We start from the raw sequence: 17,057 nt of genomic DNA, 5'->3' as shown, positions 1-17,057 counted from the left end.
CCCGTCCCAGAGCTGGCCTCAGGGAGCCAGAGGGGGGCCCGGTCAGTGGGTTCGCTGTGGCAGGCTGCCCACTCTCCCCGCTTCGATATACAGCAGCATCCATACACACTGACATGTTTATACACACGAGAGAGAGAGAGAGAGAGAGAGAGAGAGAGAGAGAGAGAGAGAGAGAGAGAGAGAGAGAGAGAGAGAGAGAGAGAGAGAGAGAGAGAGAGAGAGAGAGAGAGAGAGAGAGAGAGAGAGAGAGAGAGAGAGAGAGAGAGAGAGAGAGAGAGAGAGAGAGAGAGAGAGAGAGAGAGAGAGAGAGAGAGAGAGAGAGAGAGAGAGAGAGAGAGGAGAGAGAGAGAGAGAGAGAGAGAGAGAGAGAGAGAGAGGAGAGAGAGAGAGAGAGAGAGAGAGAGAGAGAGAGAGAGAGAGAGAGAGAGAGAGAGAGAGAGAGAGAGAGAGAGAGAGAGAGAGAGAGAGAGAGAGAGAGAGAGAGAGATCGAGAGAGATCTGCCTGTGTGTTTCGGTGTTTTACTGTGAGCATTTAATCTGTACAGGTTCTCCATAGAAATGCAGAGAAAGACGACAGTGTTGGAATTATTAACAAAGAGGGTTTCACCTCATTTTTTTGAAATCAGTTTTTCAGCTGTTGATATTTCTGTCAGTGGCAGATTGTGTAATCCATCTGTTCCTGGCTGCGCTTCTATTCCGGCTGTTTATTTGCACTTATTTCTCATTTGCACTGCACCACCACCAGTTCACATTTATCTTTGTTATTTTAGGTTTATTTTAATGAAGGGCCAGAGTTATCATTTGACCAAAAGATTTTGAACAGCACTGGCTCTTTTGTCCATTTCCTCTTACAATCAGCCATTTTCATTTGTGAACGGACCACTGACATGTCCATTCCACCCACCCACTCAAATTAGGGCCGCAATTACCCTGCTGTCAAGTGTCCACAATTTAAATGATTAATTCTGTTGTTCAACTAACGACTATATAATATTTGCAGTCTTTTTTATCCAGAAAATGACTTAAATGTGTCTAATGTAATTATGGACATGTTAATTTACAAAAGCACAACGACTACACGCGATAGAACATGATTTCAGAAAAACATTTTATAAGCTGCTTCCAGTTAATCCACTTTCTCCTCTGTCATGCTGATAATCCTGATGTTGGATTTTTATTCCGCTAGTTTGTATTATAGACTAGCTCTAATTATGTTCTTGGCATTTATGTTGCCATTTAGAAAGTTAAAATTAAATTCTCAACCAATAAACTACCATCTTTTTTTTTATCTTTAAATTCATATTTTAAACCCTTGAGTCCATCAAAATCGTTTGCTTGAATCGATTCTGACAAATTGCATCTTTACACCGCTTTAATCGGTTATTTGTAACGTTTTAATCGAGTCGTGACGTTGACGACAAGAATGCTGTCACGCGCCGCTGCGCGGGCTCTCGCTCGTGCACAGCGCTGCTGGCCCACGCGCTGAGATCACGGTCTCGTTGGTGACGTCCGTGTCCCCGCTGCTCCCCGTGGCCCCCTGCCATATTTATGCCGGGCAATATGGCGGCGGTACAAGACGAGGCGTTATTGCCAGTGGAGATAAACAGGAATTATTGTCTCAGTTGAAAACCGGGGCAACCGCGTATACACGTTTGTTTGTACTGCGTATGTATTTACCGCGCGCCGAGCGGCAGATTCTTTTTATATTCCGCGTGTTTCGGCGTTTCTTTTTTCTTTGAAAAATGTCCATGTTGTAGCTCGCTCGCTAACCGACTAGCTGGCTAACAGAGAGTAGTGCTAGCGAGCTATCTGATCACAGCCAAGCCGCCGTGAAGTGTAGAATGGGAGAAAAACTGGAGTTGAAGCTCAAATCGCCGGTTGGAGCAGAACCTGCTGGCTACCCGTGGCCGTTACCAGTATACGTAAGTGTAAAAGCGTAAAACTCTCCGGCTATTTGCTCACATTTTGCGTGTGTTTTTGTCTTTGTTAGCTAGGGCTCTGCTAACGTTGGTTAGCAGCAGAAGCCAGCACGCTCGTCCTGAGAGTCGGGTCATCCCGGTCGGTATGGTGACAGTGTTTCAACAGTATACACTAGCGGTTAGAGCCTACGGTCGCTGTTAAAACAGTATTCGTCACAGAAAGTAGCGTTTGTGAGGCTGAAACCGCCGAGTTTGCTCGGGGATTTTAGGCTACCCAGCCAGCTGCCAAATAATCAGGCATTTGGGAGCATTTGTTTTGAAATGTGAGCTCCTATAAGACAGGGATGTCATTTGGACCCATCTTTTTTGTCTCTCTGTGGAGAGTTTCGCTTTCGGTTGGTTTCGAGCTTTTTGCACAAGTGGAAATTGGACATTATTGTCTGTCGTGGTCACTTTCCAGATCGGTCATTTGATGTTAATTAGCGAGCCCATAAGAGATCAGAGAGGCATTGGAAATAAGATGCGCATCCGAGCATGCTGAGTTTTGGGGATTCTTCTTTTTGTGCTAGACTAGTTTTGGAGCTGCATCACATTCCGGCAGTGCTTTCTGTGTTTTGTTATCTGATGGCATTCCTGTGATCGAGGTTTGCACCATTCCATCCCAGGTGTGTCATCTCAAGACCAAAAAAAACCTGAAGCTTGAATTTCCCCTTGGGTCTATTTCAGCGTAATATACTGTCATCAACCCCTTGAGTGATTAATTCGCTGGGGAGAAACGGAAGGGGAAGCGGTTGCAAGTTTTGTGGGTTTTTTTTCAGTGATGCATCGAGTTTGCTGCAGCGTCTGTCATTTATAGTAATTGTGGTGAGACGCTGCTGACTGAACAGTTGGGTTTCTTAGAATATGTGAGACGGGTCTTTTGGTGTGCCTTCCTACCACCCACAATGTTCCCAGTCTGAGTTGTCTTACTTTCTCTTCTCGTGCAGCAAAACATGAACCAGAAGTGTTTCAACGGTCCCGGTCGGGGCGCGTCGATGATGTAATGACCCGCGCTTTTCTGCTCCGGCTGCCAGAATCAACCATCCTTTACGCAGCACACCAGATTTAGCTCCAGTTCCACCTGCCAGGATTTATTGCCTTGACTATTTTCTGATGTCACGGTATCAAACAGAAGAGCAGCGTCTGGAATTTACGCCGCCAACCCATGTGTTTAGCCGTTTATAGCAGTCCTGTCTTGGATTGAATTATCCGGCAGAAGTCCTCCCCTCCTGTTCTCACAGAGGAAATACTTCCTCTCCTATCTCCCATCCTCTTCCTTCCATATGTTTACAACGGCAGGGAGCAGGCGTAGACAGGCTGCAGATATTCAGCTATGTGTAATTCCCAAAACATGCCATTGGTGTGTTTTGGGACTGCGACTAGCGGTGTGTGTGTGTGTGTGTGTGTGTGTGAGCGTAGTGCTTCTTCAGGTGTGTTCTGGTGGCGTTCATTGTTTCCCACACAGCGTTTGTGTACTCAACGCCGCACAACATGACCGTAATGGGGCAGGAAACCAGATCCAAAGCCACAAGAATGCCATTTCTCTTCCCTCTGCTTCACGTCTCATCCTGAAATCTGTTGTTTTTTCTATTGCTTCCACATGAGGAGCACCTCTGGAAGGGCCTTGTACTCTGAACATCTGGCTGGTGATCTGGGTATTGACCGGGGCCGTGTCAATAAAGCGTTTAGCGTAACTCAGAACTTTTTCTTCTCTGTTATTCATCAGTGATCGTGTTGGTGAGCCACTGCGCTACTTTCTCTCTCTGATGTTGTGGGTGCTGGTGGATGTGGGTGACACAGCCACCTCCCCCCACCCACGTTACACACCCACCAGTGGAAAAGCTGGTCCAGAAACACACAGAACTGTGTTGCTCACTGGAATGACAACCTTTACCCAGAGAACTGATTATTGATCAAAAGTACCAACGAAGGGGGTGCCAGCATTAGTCATATGTCCGTGTGGGATGTGCGGCATCTTCTGACTGGTTTGGAGCTGTTGTAGAAGGAAAGGTGGTTTCACAGGGCAGTGCTGATGCCTACGGGGGGGGGGGGGGGGGGGGGGGGGGGGGGTTTCTTTAGCCCCTGGTTCAGCCCCAGTCAGGAGCTGGGCAGGTGACCACCGTCGGTGTCCCCTTTTAGCGTGGAGCGCCTGTGGAATCAGCTGTTCTTACACCTCATCAAGAGAATTTCCACCTCAGCGAGGTCACATTGTAGCAGAAATAGCAGGAGAGTTCCCGTGCTGTGGTGCATATGTGAGCGCATGTGCGAGCGCCGGCGGGCACTTTTGAGGGGGAATTAAGGAGCTCCGACCCGGGATGTGTTGGCTGCTGTTCCAAGCCTCAAACAGCTAAAATATTCCAGGCTTTCCCTCCGCTCCCCGGCCCCCGTCCTTTCAACAGCTTCTTTTCTTTTCCCCCTTTCAGCCCCTGATTTCTGGCCCGCTCCTGTTTTCCCTTCTTTTCCTCCAGCAGAGGCTCTCCTTGGCAGGGCGCTGGAGCCAGAGACAGAAAGTGGGTCAGTGGGTCAGCTCCGGCAACTGGCTCAGGCTGGCTGCTCTCACGGTGGAACGCCAGTCCCGTTCCCCCTGCAGAACATCCCAGCATACTCCCATTTACTAACTTCCCTTACTTTAGTCAGCTTTTCCAGTTTTTTCACCATTTTCGGTGGCTTTCTAAGACCTTAAGAATCAACCAAATCAGTACCAATGAGGTGGCCGTGCTTCTACGGGCCTGTTGTCATCCGGAGGGGGTTTATTCTCAAGACACTATTCTGTTTGTGTGATTTCTCTCTCTTCTTCGATTGGGATTCATATGGACTCAAAATGTGTAATAAACTGTCCTGATTTCAGTGGTTATGGGAAAGGTCTGACGTTGCCTCCCTCCCTGTTTTCAGGACAAACACCACGATGCTGCTCACGAAATCATCGAGACCATACGGTGAGTGGCGGCTCTTGACTCGGCTCCCACACACACACACACACACACAGTGAGTGTGTTCTGTGTCTCATGATGAGTTTGTCTATTCCTCAGTTGGGTGTGCGAAGAAATCCCAGACCTCAAACTGGCAATGGAAAACTACGTGCTTATCGACTATGATACCAAGAGGTAAGCCAGTGGTTCCACTAGAGTCTAGCAGCTCCATGTATCCAATGAGGGCTGCTGAAATGTTTCAGCAAAAACAGCTTTACATGCTCAGCTCTGTGATCGTGACGTTTTCAGAGCGAAGCTGGAAAAAGGTTCGGCTTTTACAAGTTATTGGCACTAATCTCGCGTCTCGTTTTGTCCCAAAGCTTCGAGAGCATGCAGAGGCTCTGCGATAAGTACAACAGGGCCATCGACAGCATTCACCAGCTGGTGAGTGGGTTCATTAGTGCACGTGAGTTCCACGTGCACACAAACATGAGCAGGACTGCCATCACAGTTGGTTGCAGCATTTCTTTAGATGCAGGCAGTAATATAAGCTGGAGGCGTCTGGTCCAACTTGGCCTTTGATTGACTGTATTATGTGTGCAGTGGAAGGGGACCACCCAGCCCATGAAGCTGAACAAGCGCCCTTCCAACGGGCTTCTGAGACACATCCTGCAGCAGGTTTATAACCACTCCGTGACGGATCCAGAGAAGCTGAACAACTATGAGCCCTTCTCACCAGAAGTGTACGGAGAGACTTCCTTTGACCTGGTGGCTCAGATAATTGATGAGATGGAAATGAGGGAGGACGATACCTTTGTCGACCTCGGCAGTGGTGAGTTCATGGAGGCGTCCGTAATTTGTGCTAAATATTGTCCCAGCTGTTGTTGTAAGACGGTCATCGGTTGTGCTTGACCTGCAGGAGTGGGGCAGGTGGTGCTGCAGGTTGCTGCAGCCACCAACTGTAAGCATTACTACGGTGTGGAGAAAGCAGACATTCCAGCTACCTATGCAGAGGTAATCATGTGAACCTTTTCTCCCTTCCTTGTTAGCCTGGATGTAGCTAATCAAACCATTTTTGTTACATTAACTCTCTTTTTGATGACTCCTGTTGACAGTAATGACTGAGCTTTTATTTTTTTTGCAGACCATGGACAAGGAGTTCAAAAAGTGGATGAAATGGTATGGGAAGAAACATGGGGAGTACACAGTAAGTGTGGTGTTCCTAATATACTCAGCTTTTGAATATAAACGTGTAAACCGTTTTTATCGTCTTTGTCAGCTGGAGAGGGGAGACTTTCTTTCAGAAGAATGGAAGGAAAGAATAGCAAACACAAGGTGACACAACAAACTAGGCAGCGTGAAAAATGGAACCATTCTTAAAGACAATTCAATCTTGTAGTAATTACGTTGCAGTAATTTTGTTGCTGAAGCGATTGCGGATTTGGGGGATTCTTCATATAAATGATGTGAAGAAGTAATACTAACCCATTTTTTCCTTTCTTTCTCCTCTAGTATTATTTTTGTGAATAACTTTGCCTTTGGACCAGAAGTAGATCATCAGCTCAAAGAGCGCTTTGCTAACATGAAGGAAGGTAAGTTGGTATCAGCTAATCAATGAAAATTGCATTTTTATTCACTAAATATGGATAATAGCATCAACAATCTTCCTCCATTAAGACTCAAAAAAGACATCCAAAAAGGTCCTAAAGAGTGTGACGTAAACCTTTTAAAAATAGCAGGCTATGATTCTTTTAGAGCCTTTTGGAATCCCTCTGAAGTATCTGCTGGGAGCACTGGAACCGGCGCCTCCTCTCACCGGAAAAATATTTATTCATATGTTTCCTTGGCCGGTTTTAAAAATTAGTGAGCTTCCATTAAGTCAACTTTTGGCACTTGACCTTTCACCTGGCAGCAACAGTACCGCTCGGCTCTTGACAGAATGATGAATGAGAGGATAAAGCTGGGAGACCATATTTAATTGAGGATTTTTTTTTTTTACCAGGTGGGAAAATTGTGTCCTCTAAACCTTTTGCACCTCTGAATTTTAGAATAAACAGTCGAAACTTGAGTGGTGAGTACCGTCAGTTGGTGAAAAGGAGCTTCTATGTGAGGTATCTTTGTTTGACGTCGACCATCTTCCTGTGCTTTTCCCCTGTCGTGCAGATATTGGCACCATAATGCGTGTGGTGGAGCTTTCTCCTCTCAGGGGCTCAGTGTCATGGACAGGAAAGCCAGTTTCCTACTACCTGCACACCATAGACCGCACCATAGTAAGCACTCATGCACTGAACAATTGCTGTGCTGGGACTAGAATATTTGATCAGATGGAACCTAAGAAGTAAAGATCCATAAAACAATAATTGTCTGAAGAGATGGTATCTTGTTAACATGTGGCTGCCCCGGGTATAAGGTAGAGAGGCGTTATACAGATTAAATTGTGGTCACTAGACATCATGTATATATCTATAATTAGATGAAGTAATCCCAGATTACTGATGGAAATCTTACTGAGAGCTGTCCAACTGCTCAAGTAGTGTTAAATATATAACTCTGCGTCAGAAATCAGCAGAAATCTGGTCTGTCTGCAGGGTGGAGAACTCTGCGGGAGATTTGAGGATTAACTGTGTTCCTAATCAAGAAAGAAACTATGACTCGGACTTTAATGTCAATTCAGTGAGATTAATATTCTGACGTTTTTTCCCCAGCTTGAAAATTATTTCGCAAGTCTCAAAAATCCTAAACTCAGGGTAAGTCCCTCAGTTCTTCACTGGCTCCCCTAATATAAAGACCTGAAGCTAAATCTGGTCTCCCTACAGGAAGAGCAAGAGGCAGCTAGACGGCGTCAGCAGAAAGATAACAAAGACTGTAAAAGCAATAGCACCACCCCCACCAAACCTAAAGAACTGCTCAAGGTGAGACTTTTCTCCCATCTCAGTACAGCAGCTTTGTCGTTCTTGGTCACTGTGATCGCGAATGGAATGATTTTTATGTGTGAACGTTACAGCAGGACTCCTGTGGGGAGGAGGAACGTCCCAGATTGGTGACAGTGGTCAAGGCCTCTGCCAAACCCAGGAGGGCCAAACTGCTGCCCAAAGGACGCAAGCTGAACAACAGGAAGCGTGGACGCCCCAAGAAAGCCTCTCTGGTGACAGAGAAGAAAAACAAGAAGAACCAGAGTGCTTTGGATCTGCTGCATGCTAAGACCCTTTCTGCAGCCCCCCCTCAGGGTCAGAACACACACGTAACCCCAGAAAATGTTCATATGACTCTCCACGAATGGCTCCCTCATCCTTATTATGTGGTACTGTTGTTGGCAGACGCCTACCGGTCAGCTCAGAGTCCCTTCTACCAGCTACCTCCCAAGGTCCAGCAGTATCCCTCAAGTCAGCTGCTGTTGAGCTCAACTCCACCTGCTCTCCAACAACTGCTAGGTGAGCTGACGAAGAGATGTTTCATCTCCTGGCCTTTATGTCATGGAAAGTGCAGAGTTTAAACTTTTAAAGCACCACACAGCCAAGCCCGTTGTTGCAAAACTGTTTAAATCAGCCGCACAAGCTGGTGTTAGAATGGTTACTTAGATTCACGCCTGTTCCTGTGTTCTCTCCTGTCTGTCTGAACAGATAACATCAAAGTTCAGTACCTTCAGTTTATGGCACACATGAAGACTCCTCAGTATCGCTCCAACCTGCAGCAGCTTTTAGACCAGGAGAAGGTAACCAGTGACGACAGACCTCACCGGTTTTTGTGTATCCTCAGAATAACGGCGTCTTTTCTTCGTCCGTCTGTAGCAAAAGCACAGGGACCTGTCGGGGCAGGTGGAGCAGCTTCACTCTGTCTGTCAGTCTCACAAGGACAAGATCAAAGGTCTCTTTCAGACCAAACTGGATGAGGTGGGGGTCTTTTCTCATCTACATGTTTTACTTGAATTCGCTACAATGTTCACCAATGGTCAAGCAAATCAACGTGGACTATAAATATTTTTAAAATGTAGTCAAATAAATGAGTTTTTATAATTATTCTGTTGATGACGGGTGACGCACGTGCACTGACTGTTCTTACGCGCCTTGGATGAAAAGATTTAGGAACGCCTGCCGATATTTTCCTCCAATAGTTTTGTTAAAGCAGAAAGCTGACAGCGTGCTATTTTTGCCTGTGTGTGATCAATCAGCTGGGAGTGAAAGCCTTGACCGTGGAGGACCTGCTGCAGGCTCAGAAGGAGATATCGGCCCACAACCGTCAGCTCAAAGAGCAGACGAAGCAGCTCGAGAGAGACATGTCCTTATTGAGAGATCACAGTCTGTTACTGGTGAGACCTTAGTGTTGCTTTATGTCTCGGTACCACCCCTATTACAGTAACTAACGTGGCTCACAGCCGTGACCATTCATGGTAACGATGACAGCATGTCTGTGTCAGAGAAGAGCCATAACTCTGGTTAGTTGTGGAGGATATGGTAAACATGCAGAAAATGAAAGATATGCTTTATTGACATAATCTGTTCGGCTGGAGCCATCGGCTTGTTTTATATTAGCCGCTCGCATCCAACATTTCTATTTATATAATCTATTTACACTATTCAAATGGGCAGCATATTATGTCATTTAATGTGTCGACATTTTCTTAATCCCACAGTGAGACACGTATTGCAGGCGAGGGTTTTTGGACATTCACAGTTTTTAAATGAATTTTGTTTCACTCGATAAGCGTCTTGCTTGTTGTTTTCCAGCTCAAGTCTCGATGTGAAGAGCTGAGGCTGGACTGGGGCTCATTGTGTTTGGAGAGTTTGTTGAAGGAGAAACAGGCCCTACGCAGACAAATATCTGAAAAGCAGAGACACTGCTTGGAGCTGCAGGTGCCCACTTTAACTCCCTTCAGTTCCCTTTTTGAAAGCTTGCTTTTTTACTTCATTTCCTCTATTGTCCCCCCTGCTTTTCTGCCTGTCCCTCTGGTTCTTTGGAGATCTTTATTCTAAAGATCTCACACCTTAATGTTCGATAACATAAATCTTCCTGGAACTTGGCTATTGGTACTTGTTATTGCTTTTAAGTGTGTGCCTTTCTGAGGCTTTTTCCTGTTGTAATGTCTCCCTCTGCTGGCTGATTACAGATCAGCATCGTGGAGTTGGAGAAAAGTCAAAGGCAGCAGGAGCTGCTTCAGCTGAAGTCCTACAGCCCCTGCGATGGCTCCCCGTACAGAAAGACCCTGGAGTTACGCTCTTCCACAGACATGGACTCAAAACTCAGCCTGTCCTCAGCCCCAGCCATTAATGGTGTCGGACCAGAGCTTTCTGTGAACGGCACCGGTTCACCATGTTTTGACCGGACCACCACCAAGGGAGAGGTTCTCTCTCGATACCTACCCATCTCTCCGGACCACGAGATTGCACCCCCCACCTCTGATACCCGACAACGGCAACAAAATTCCTCATACACGCTTCCAGATTACACTCGTTTCTCCCCTGCCAAGATTGCCTTGCGGAGGCATCTCAACCAAGACCCCAATGCCTCTTCCAACCTCAGAGGCCCAGGACCGGCCACGCACAGGTCAGCTGGTAGCAAAATTAGCACATTATGTTTTCAGAAATAACCCCTTTCAAGGGTGTTTTACAGACTTTAACCGCTAAATATACTGTATATTTATTTTAAATTTACCCTCTTTTTGCTTTTAGGGAAATGGGTGGCATTAACTCTCCACTTGGAGCCAAACAGAACTGCGCTTCTCCCAGTGCAGCTGATATTCATAATGTTCCTAAAAGTTTTGAAAGGGTAGGAGTCCACCTTTCCTGCTGTGTCGTATTGATCTTTGTTGTTATTACACAAGATTCTCTTTTCTGTCAATACAGGGAGGGAAGGAAAGGAGCCCTTCGGTTCAGGGAGACAACATTACAAGCCTTCCCATAAGTATCCCTCTGAGCACTGTGCACCCCAGTAAGCTACCAGTCAGTATTCCACTGGCCAGTGTGGTGCTGCCCAGTCGTGCTGAGAAGCTGGTGAGTAGCAGTAACTATGAGAAATGGGGGTTTTTTGGCAGATAATTAGATAAAATTTCTCTATTTTAACACAAAGCAACACATTTGGAATTAAAAATGAAATAAGGCAAATCTGTTATCAACAAATTTTGAATATAATTTACATATATCATTATAATATCTTTTCTTTATTCATAATTTTAGAGAAATACTCCAAGTCCAGTGTCTCAGGCCGGTCATACAAATGGTAAGGATTATCCTTTTACTACTATATAATAGTGTATAGTGATATTGCAGGTTCTTTCCATTATATCTGTCCATGTTTGTGTCTCTCTTTAGGATATTCAGGACTCACTAATGGAAGTTCCCATGCTGAGGACCATAATGGTGCTTCTTCACCTCCCTCACACACCAACAGTCTTTTATCAGGACCAATGGGCCGATGTGGTCCCATCCAGAGCCCCCCTTGCAGCACTGGTGGGGTGCTGCAGTATGCTGATGGGCCCCCAAGGATTCTTCCAGAGGAAGGCCAGGACCACCAGGGAGGTGAATCTGACACTGAGCCGCATCAACCGTGGTGAATAGTTTCTCCTTCCTCCTCTTCTTCACCCTCGTGTTGTGTTTCATCAGCAGGTTCTGGAGGCAGCACGACCGTAGGATCCCGCCTGCACCACCACAACCTAGCCAAGCAGGGATACCACAGTAACCACGGAAACCACCATCATCAGTTCCCCAGCACGCAGCACACTCACCCATCTTCGCATGTGTCGTCATCGGTCTCTCACAGCCTCGGCTCTCAGGAGGGACGGAAGAGGGGGAGGAGGAAGAGGACCTCCGCAGCAGCTGTCAGTGCCTGCAGCTCTCCAAAGAGGAGGTCCTTTCCTGGGCTCGGGTCCAACGGCCCTTCCTCAGGATCACCACTCAATATTAACTCAATGGTGAGCACCTCTGTGTAGGAGCTTTGAGGTTCCACCTAAAGTTAGGTTTAAATTTGGAGCGATCAGCAGTTTTATACAACAGGAAGTTAATACTGATGAGGACCATTAGCGAACTTGTTCCTCAGGTTCTGCTTGTTTGTCAGTTTAGTATAATTTACATGTTCCTGGTCCCGCCAGGTGAACAACATCAACCAGCCTCTGGAGATCTCTGCCATTTCTTCACCAGAACAGTCTAGCCCCAACGGTCCTGACCTGGACCAGCCACCCATCTTGAAGCGGGAGCGCCCCCTGGAGTTAAATGGCACAGGCTGTTGCTCCTCAGGCCCCAGTTCTGACGGCGAGGACTCGGGGTACCCGGCTGATAACTCCAGCGCACGGTAATATGATCACGTGGAGAAACTGAACTCTGGCATTGGATTTTTCTGAGGGATTTTGTTCTTGGTGTAGTTTTAATGTTTTTATTGTTACAATAAAGATCAAGGAGATCTTTTTTACTCTTCACAGTTATTGTGTTGTTAAATCTGTTGTTTTTTTTTAAACAGAATTGAAAGAAAAATTGCCACTATATCTTTGGAGAGCAGAGATGGACCTGGCAGACTTGGTGAGACTGAAAGAGGTAAGAACTTCTTAATGTTTTCTGTTTGATCCTCTTTTTACTCTGATTTAAATGTGTCTTCTTTTTACCCTCTAAAGTCAGAAAATCAGGGAGCAGCAGTGGGAACAGCACAGGAAGTGACGCCTCCTCCTCCTCGTCTTTGTCTTCCACTGGCAAGTGGAAATCCACCTTTTCACCCATATCTGACCCCAAACCGCCCAGCTCTGACCTGAGACAGGGGGGTTCTCCATTCGGCATGGCATCGGGCCGGGGACCCGACTCTGACACTGACCTCAAACAGCATCAGCCAGTCAGGAAGGGGGGCGAAGGAGAGACATCCAGCTACGTGACTGCCAACCCCTTCCTCAGTCCGGAGGCAGCGACCCGTGGCGTGGCCAGTGGTGGGGCCCAGGGAGGGGGTGCTATAGACCAGCGCCAGCCCCTCCAGAAGCAGAAGGTCCCTCGGGATTGGGACCTCAAAACAAGCAGTCAGAACCTTTTTATAGCGGCTGCTGCCACCAGTGGTGGGGGTATCCTGAATGGGAAGATAGGAGGGAGTCCTGTTGCCATTTCCACAACCACGGGGCCATCTGTGGGGTCTTATCTACTCGGAGGACCCTCAGTCTTGCAGTCCCTGTTTGGTGCCCAGACGGGCAGTTCTACAGTGAATGGGACACCGCGCCTCGTCAACGGACACTCTGCCTTGGGGACCTTCTCCAGTCCTGGGCTGGCAGGAGGAGCTGCAGGAGGTGAGTATCATCTACCACTGGCAGACTACGGTCGCCACAGGGTTTGGGATCATAGTGTTGTTCTGGAGTGGTGTAGATAAAGATGGGAATCAGGGGGACGGGCCCGCTGCAGAGCCAGGTGAGTGCAGGGCTGCTGCTGTCTGCTACACCGGCACTGACTGACCGTTCTGTCTCGCTTTGACATGGGCTCGCTACTTAAGGATTGGAGCTGGAAACACCCTCTGAAAATGGTGAAAGTGTCACAAACGGTCCCACAAATTTGGGCAATCCTTTGAAATTTAGTCAGATCACAGCCACTGCAAATTATTTTATTTCTATTTTCCTGCAACCTTGAGTTTGTCTTGTTATTTTACTTTAAGAATATTATATTACTTTCCATTTAAAATGAATTGCACAACATTTATTGCTGCTGACATTGATGCTCAATGATTGGAAAACACAAAAAAGCCTAAAAGTCTGAGTCTGAGGGACTGTTGGTCCCGAATTACTGACAGGTTTTACTCGTATAGTCATTTTCTGTGGGTGTGTCTCTATTGTTTTAGGTCGGAGTCACTTCACTGATGAACCCAGATGGGAATTTGGTGTAAAACTAGTCCGAACCGGTTCAATCGCAGTGAACTGACTCCGTTTGCTTTTTGTGTGCTTGTTGCTTGGCGCTCTGCACAACCTGGCTCAGTCCACGCTTCTCTCTTTGTCCCCCTCCCTTTCGTTGTCCTCGCCACATGGATCGCCCCCCCTCCCCGTGTCCACTCTCTGGGCCTCTTCCCCCTTCCATTTCTGCTTTATGTATTTGCAGGTATCTTTCACCACGCAGTCTCCACAGTGTCCTCCCATCAGTTTGGGGCCACGCAGCCCACCTCTGGAGGCCTCGGCTCCCTGCTCAGTCTCTCTTCCACTTCCTCTACCTCCTCCCAAGCCCAGCAACACACCACTCACCAACCAGCCTCCACGCGCTTATCATCTGGCTCCTGCCCCCTCCCCCCTTCTCTGTCCCAGACCCAGCACGGCCGCATCCAGTCCGTCCTCCACAGCCCCTCTTCTCCCGCACTCACCTTGCCCCCTCCTCCGCCCCTGCACAGCGCCCCCTCCACCTCCCCAGCGTCCACTCACTCCGACACACCTCCGCGGCCAGATTCGCTCCACCCCTCTCGCCTCTTACATTCCTCTCTCCACCACCAGCGAGCACAGTCATCCCTCTCTCTCTCCATCTCCTCCTCTACCTCCGCTTCCTCTGCTTCCGTCTCTGCTGCTGCGACTGCTTCCATAACCCCCCCTTCCTCTCTGTCAACCCCGTCCTCGTCTCGCCCATTCGCAGTGCACTACCCCCCTCGGCTGCCCCCCCCTCTGCCGGTCAGCAGCTCAGGCGCTGCTGGGGGCATGTGGAGGACTCAGAGCATGCATGGCACCAGCACCATCTCCCAGCTCCCTGGCTCCAGACCGAGATAGGTCGAGGGGGTGAGGGGGTCAAAAGGGAAATAGGGGAACGGGGAAGGGCAAGTGGCAATCAGGGTGGGGGGAGTGTAAGAGAGGGCAAAAGATAGACTGCTAGGGGGGTAAAAAGACAGGACAGATGTTTTTCCTGTGAGGCCAAGCCCTGTGGTTCTTATTGACCAAGGTAAGTGCGGCCTTAGATTTGGAGATGTCAGATACTGTGGTGTAAGGAGGTTAACATCCATCTGAGGGGTCTGGTCACAAGTGGACACAACTAAACACACCTCCACCGGAGGCTGCTGCTCTGCTCATCAGGCTTGCGAAAAGGAAAAGAGGATCTTTATTTGTCTATTTTACCTTCCAAAGGTCACGAGTTGGGTTAGAGGTGTGGTAGGAATCATTGGCCGTTTCCCAACTCATGCAGACGTGGTCTTGTGACCTGCGGTACTTCAAAACTGGACGCCCTAATGCATTGTGGGATACCTGCTTGTCCACAGTCCACACAAAGGTGGAGGGTACTTGGCAGGTTGTAAACTTGGAATTGGAACCGTACTTGGGCGGCGATTGTTGAGGTTTCGCAAGAGCTGGAGAATGCAAGGACGGAGAAGTCCAAATATTGAGAAATGACCCGTTGACCTTCAGTGACAGTGTAGATTTATCCTGTTCAGAATTCACACGATAACCAACATGTGACATAAATCTTTCATGTAGATGTCCCGTCTTTATTCCAAAACAATAAATGACTCCCTGATGGAATCTAATTTGATTAAACCAACGAGATAATGTGATCCTGTGATGTGAATGTGGGTTCCTTAAGGACAAGAACGGTTCCCTGCAACTAACAGTTTAAACTGATTTTCCTGTTTAGAAAGATGAAGAAACAGGAGTTTCAGTAAAATTCCAAGCCCAGCAGAGGCGCGTTGACCCAAACAGCGGTCCACTTGTGAAGAGATTACCCACGATGCCTGTTAATCCTGATCATCTGTCAGAGATTTCTAAGGCTGTCGCGTTCTGTCCTGCTTGATATTTCAGGTAATTGATGAAAACTACCTCAACGTGAAATAAACTATGCAACAGTCCAGGTGTGGAACACGGCACTGTCCTCACTCACTGGTGCTCCAGAACGTCTGCACTACCCAGCCGCCTCTAAGACTACACCTCTACTGGGACTTGTGACACACTAACGCACCCACAGTGGGCGACCGCGGCTCAGCAGGTCATCAGCTGACCACAGGGTTCTCAGTTTTGACCCCCCTCCTGTACCTGACATGGTAGATCACTGCCGTCTGTGTGTGTGAATGCGAGTGATCGGCAAATCCTTTCAAAGCTGATGGGGAGAAGATAGCATTACATAAATGTAGCCATGTACATGTGACCGTCGCTATGGTAACCTTGAGTTTAAGTAACTGGTTTAAAAAAAAAAAAAAAAAAAAATGCAAGTTTGTCTTAATTGAGGTCCTGTCGGTCGACTCGGTCTGTTTGTTCGCCACTCACAGTTCCAGCAAGTAGAGATCAGCCCCACAACCCCAGTGTACAACAGACCCCCCCCCCCCCCCCCCCGGAGGCACGTGCACCCGCTCGCTCAGGCGTGTGCTCGGAGGCCTGGGTCGAGGGGTGCTGGCTCAGGCCCACACCCTTTAAACTCTTTTCAAGCTTACACACTGCCGCCCTGAGGGCGGATTACAGTTTAAACAATTATGAAATCGTTTTTTGCAGCCTTTGTCTTGATTTTTTTTTTTTTTTTTACAAAAACAATACATTTTTAACATTTTCTAAAGATCGAAACCGATTGATACGCGTTCCATGTTCTTTCTGCGACCACAAAACCAGTCCTTTTTAACAACCATACATTCGATTCAATGAGGTGGTGTCGACCCCCCCCCCCCCCCCCCCCCCCCCCCCCCCCCCCCGGTTGCTGCACTGGTGGGAAACAGAAAATAAAGTGAAACGTTTGAAGTCACACTACCGTGAGTGGCCGCCACCGACGCCTCCTGACAGCAGAAACCCCCCCTTAAGCTAACCTTATTTATGTCCGCTGCTTTCAGGAAGTGTCGTGGACTCGCATGTAAGCGGAATCCTAGCGCGTCGACGCGACGTGCACGCAAACCTTCACTCGCCGAGCAAACAGGCGAACAGCCCCCACAACAAACTACTGGTCCCGTCTCCTCGCGTTTAGTTTGCTCTAAAGCTGTGTAATTGTTTGAGTAAGGAATGTTTGTACTGTGAATGTGATGCTCTAACTGTGTTTTTGTTTGTTTGAAATCCTGAAACCTGTTGACATTGTAGAATGCCACAGCGTGTGTACTTGACTCACAGTCTGAAAACAATGGTGCTACATTTGGACTTTACCTGAACTTATTTATTATATATGAAAATATCAGAGACGGAGCGGAAATCTCAGAACACCTGGTGCTGTACACAGGAGAACTTGTAAGAATTTGTTATGATTTTATTCTTTTATCTTTTTGGCCTTTTCTTTCTAATAATTAACGTGCGTGTCCTGGGAAGCAG

The 17,057-nt window shown here is 47.6% G+C and overlaps 1 protein-coding gene across 5 annotated transcripts; it reads left to right on the top strand.

Moving 5' to 3' along the window:
* Positions 1-1,521: 1,521 nt before the first annotated feature.
* dot1l (DOT1-like histone H3K79 methyltransferase) lies at positions 1,522-16,282 on the top strand. Of its 5 annotated transcripts, XR_965370.2 has the most exons (30): positions 1,522-1,922; positions 4,851-4,894; positions 4,988-5,062; positions 5,248-5,311; positions 5,471-5,699; positions 5,787-5,881; positions 6,012-6,074; positions 6,147-6,202; positions 6,380-6,459; positions 6,870-6,938; positions 7,031-7,137; positions 7,573-7,614; positions 7,684-7,779; positions 7,872-8,094; positions 8,185-8,298; positions 8,488-8,579; positions 8,656-8,757; positions 9,036-9,173; positions 9,592-9,717; positions 9,972-10,408; positions 10,534-10,630; positions 10,708-10,854; positions 11,038-11,080; positions 11,173-11,379; positions 11,464-11,771; positions 11,949-12,148; positions 12,314-12,387; positions 12,465-13,115; positions 13,912-14,730; positions 15,579-16,282. XR_965370.2 is itself a non-coding variant. In XM_029828781.1 (29 exons), the coding sequence occupies exons 1-29, from the start codon at positions 1,842-1,844 to the stop codon at positions 14,559-14,561; spliced, it is 4,707 nt and encodes a 1,568-aa protein (XP_029684641.1). In that variant the 5' UTR covers positions 1,522-1,841; the 3' UTR covers positions 14,562-16,282. The 5 variants fall into 5 exon arrangements, 4 of the variants coding, with proteins under 4 accessions (XP_029684641.1, XP_029684639.1, XP_011612947.2 ...); XM_029828781.1 differs by having other exon boundaries at positions 7,875-8,094; positions 13,912-16,282; XM_029828779.1 differs by having other exon boundaries at positions 11,467-11,771; positions 13,912-16,282.
* The last annotated feature ends 775 nt before the right edge of the window (positions 16,283-17,057 follow it).

Source organism: Takifugu rubripes, chromosome 20 (genome assembly GCF_901000725.2).
Source record: "Takifugu rubripes chromosome 20, fTakRub1.2, whole genome shotgun sequence".
NCBI classification, from domain to species: Eukaryota; Metazoa; Chordata; class Actinopteri; order Tetraodontiformes; family Tetraodontidae; genus Takifugu; species Takifugu rubripes.
Note: the sequence above shows the minus strand (reverse complement) of the source record. Positions and strands in the feature narration are given on the sequence as shown.

What these genes read in the sequence shown, in the direction of transcription:
- dot1l (XM_011614645.2), top strand. Translation starts at nt 1,842, where the DNA reads ATGGGAGAAAAACTGGAGTTGAAGCTCAAATCGCCGGTTGGAGCAGAA. An exon ending in ACACCATAGACCGCACCATA is followed by an intron (nt 7,138 to 7,572) that starts GTAAGCACTCAT and finishes TTTTTTCCCCAG; the next exon opens with CTTGAAAATTATTTCGCAAG. An exon ending in TTCTGCAGCCCCCCCTCAGG is followed by an intron (nt 8,095 to 8,184) that starts GTCAGAACACAC and finishes TGTTGTTGGCAG; the next exon opens with ACGCCTACCGGTCAGCTCAG.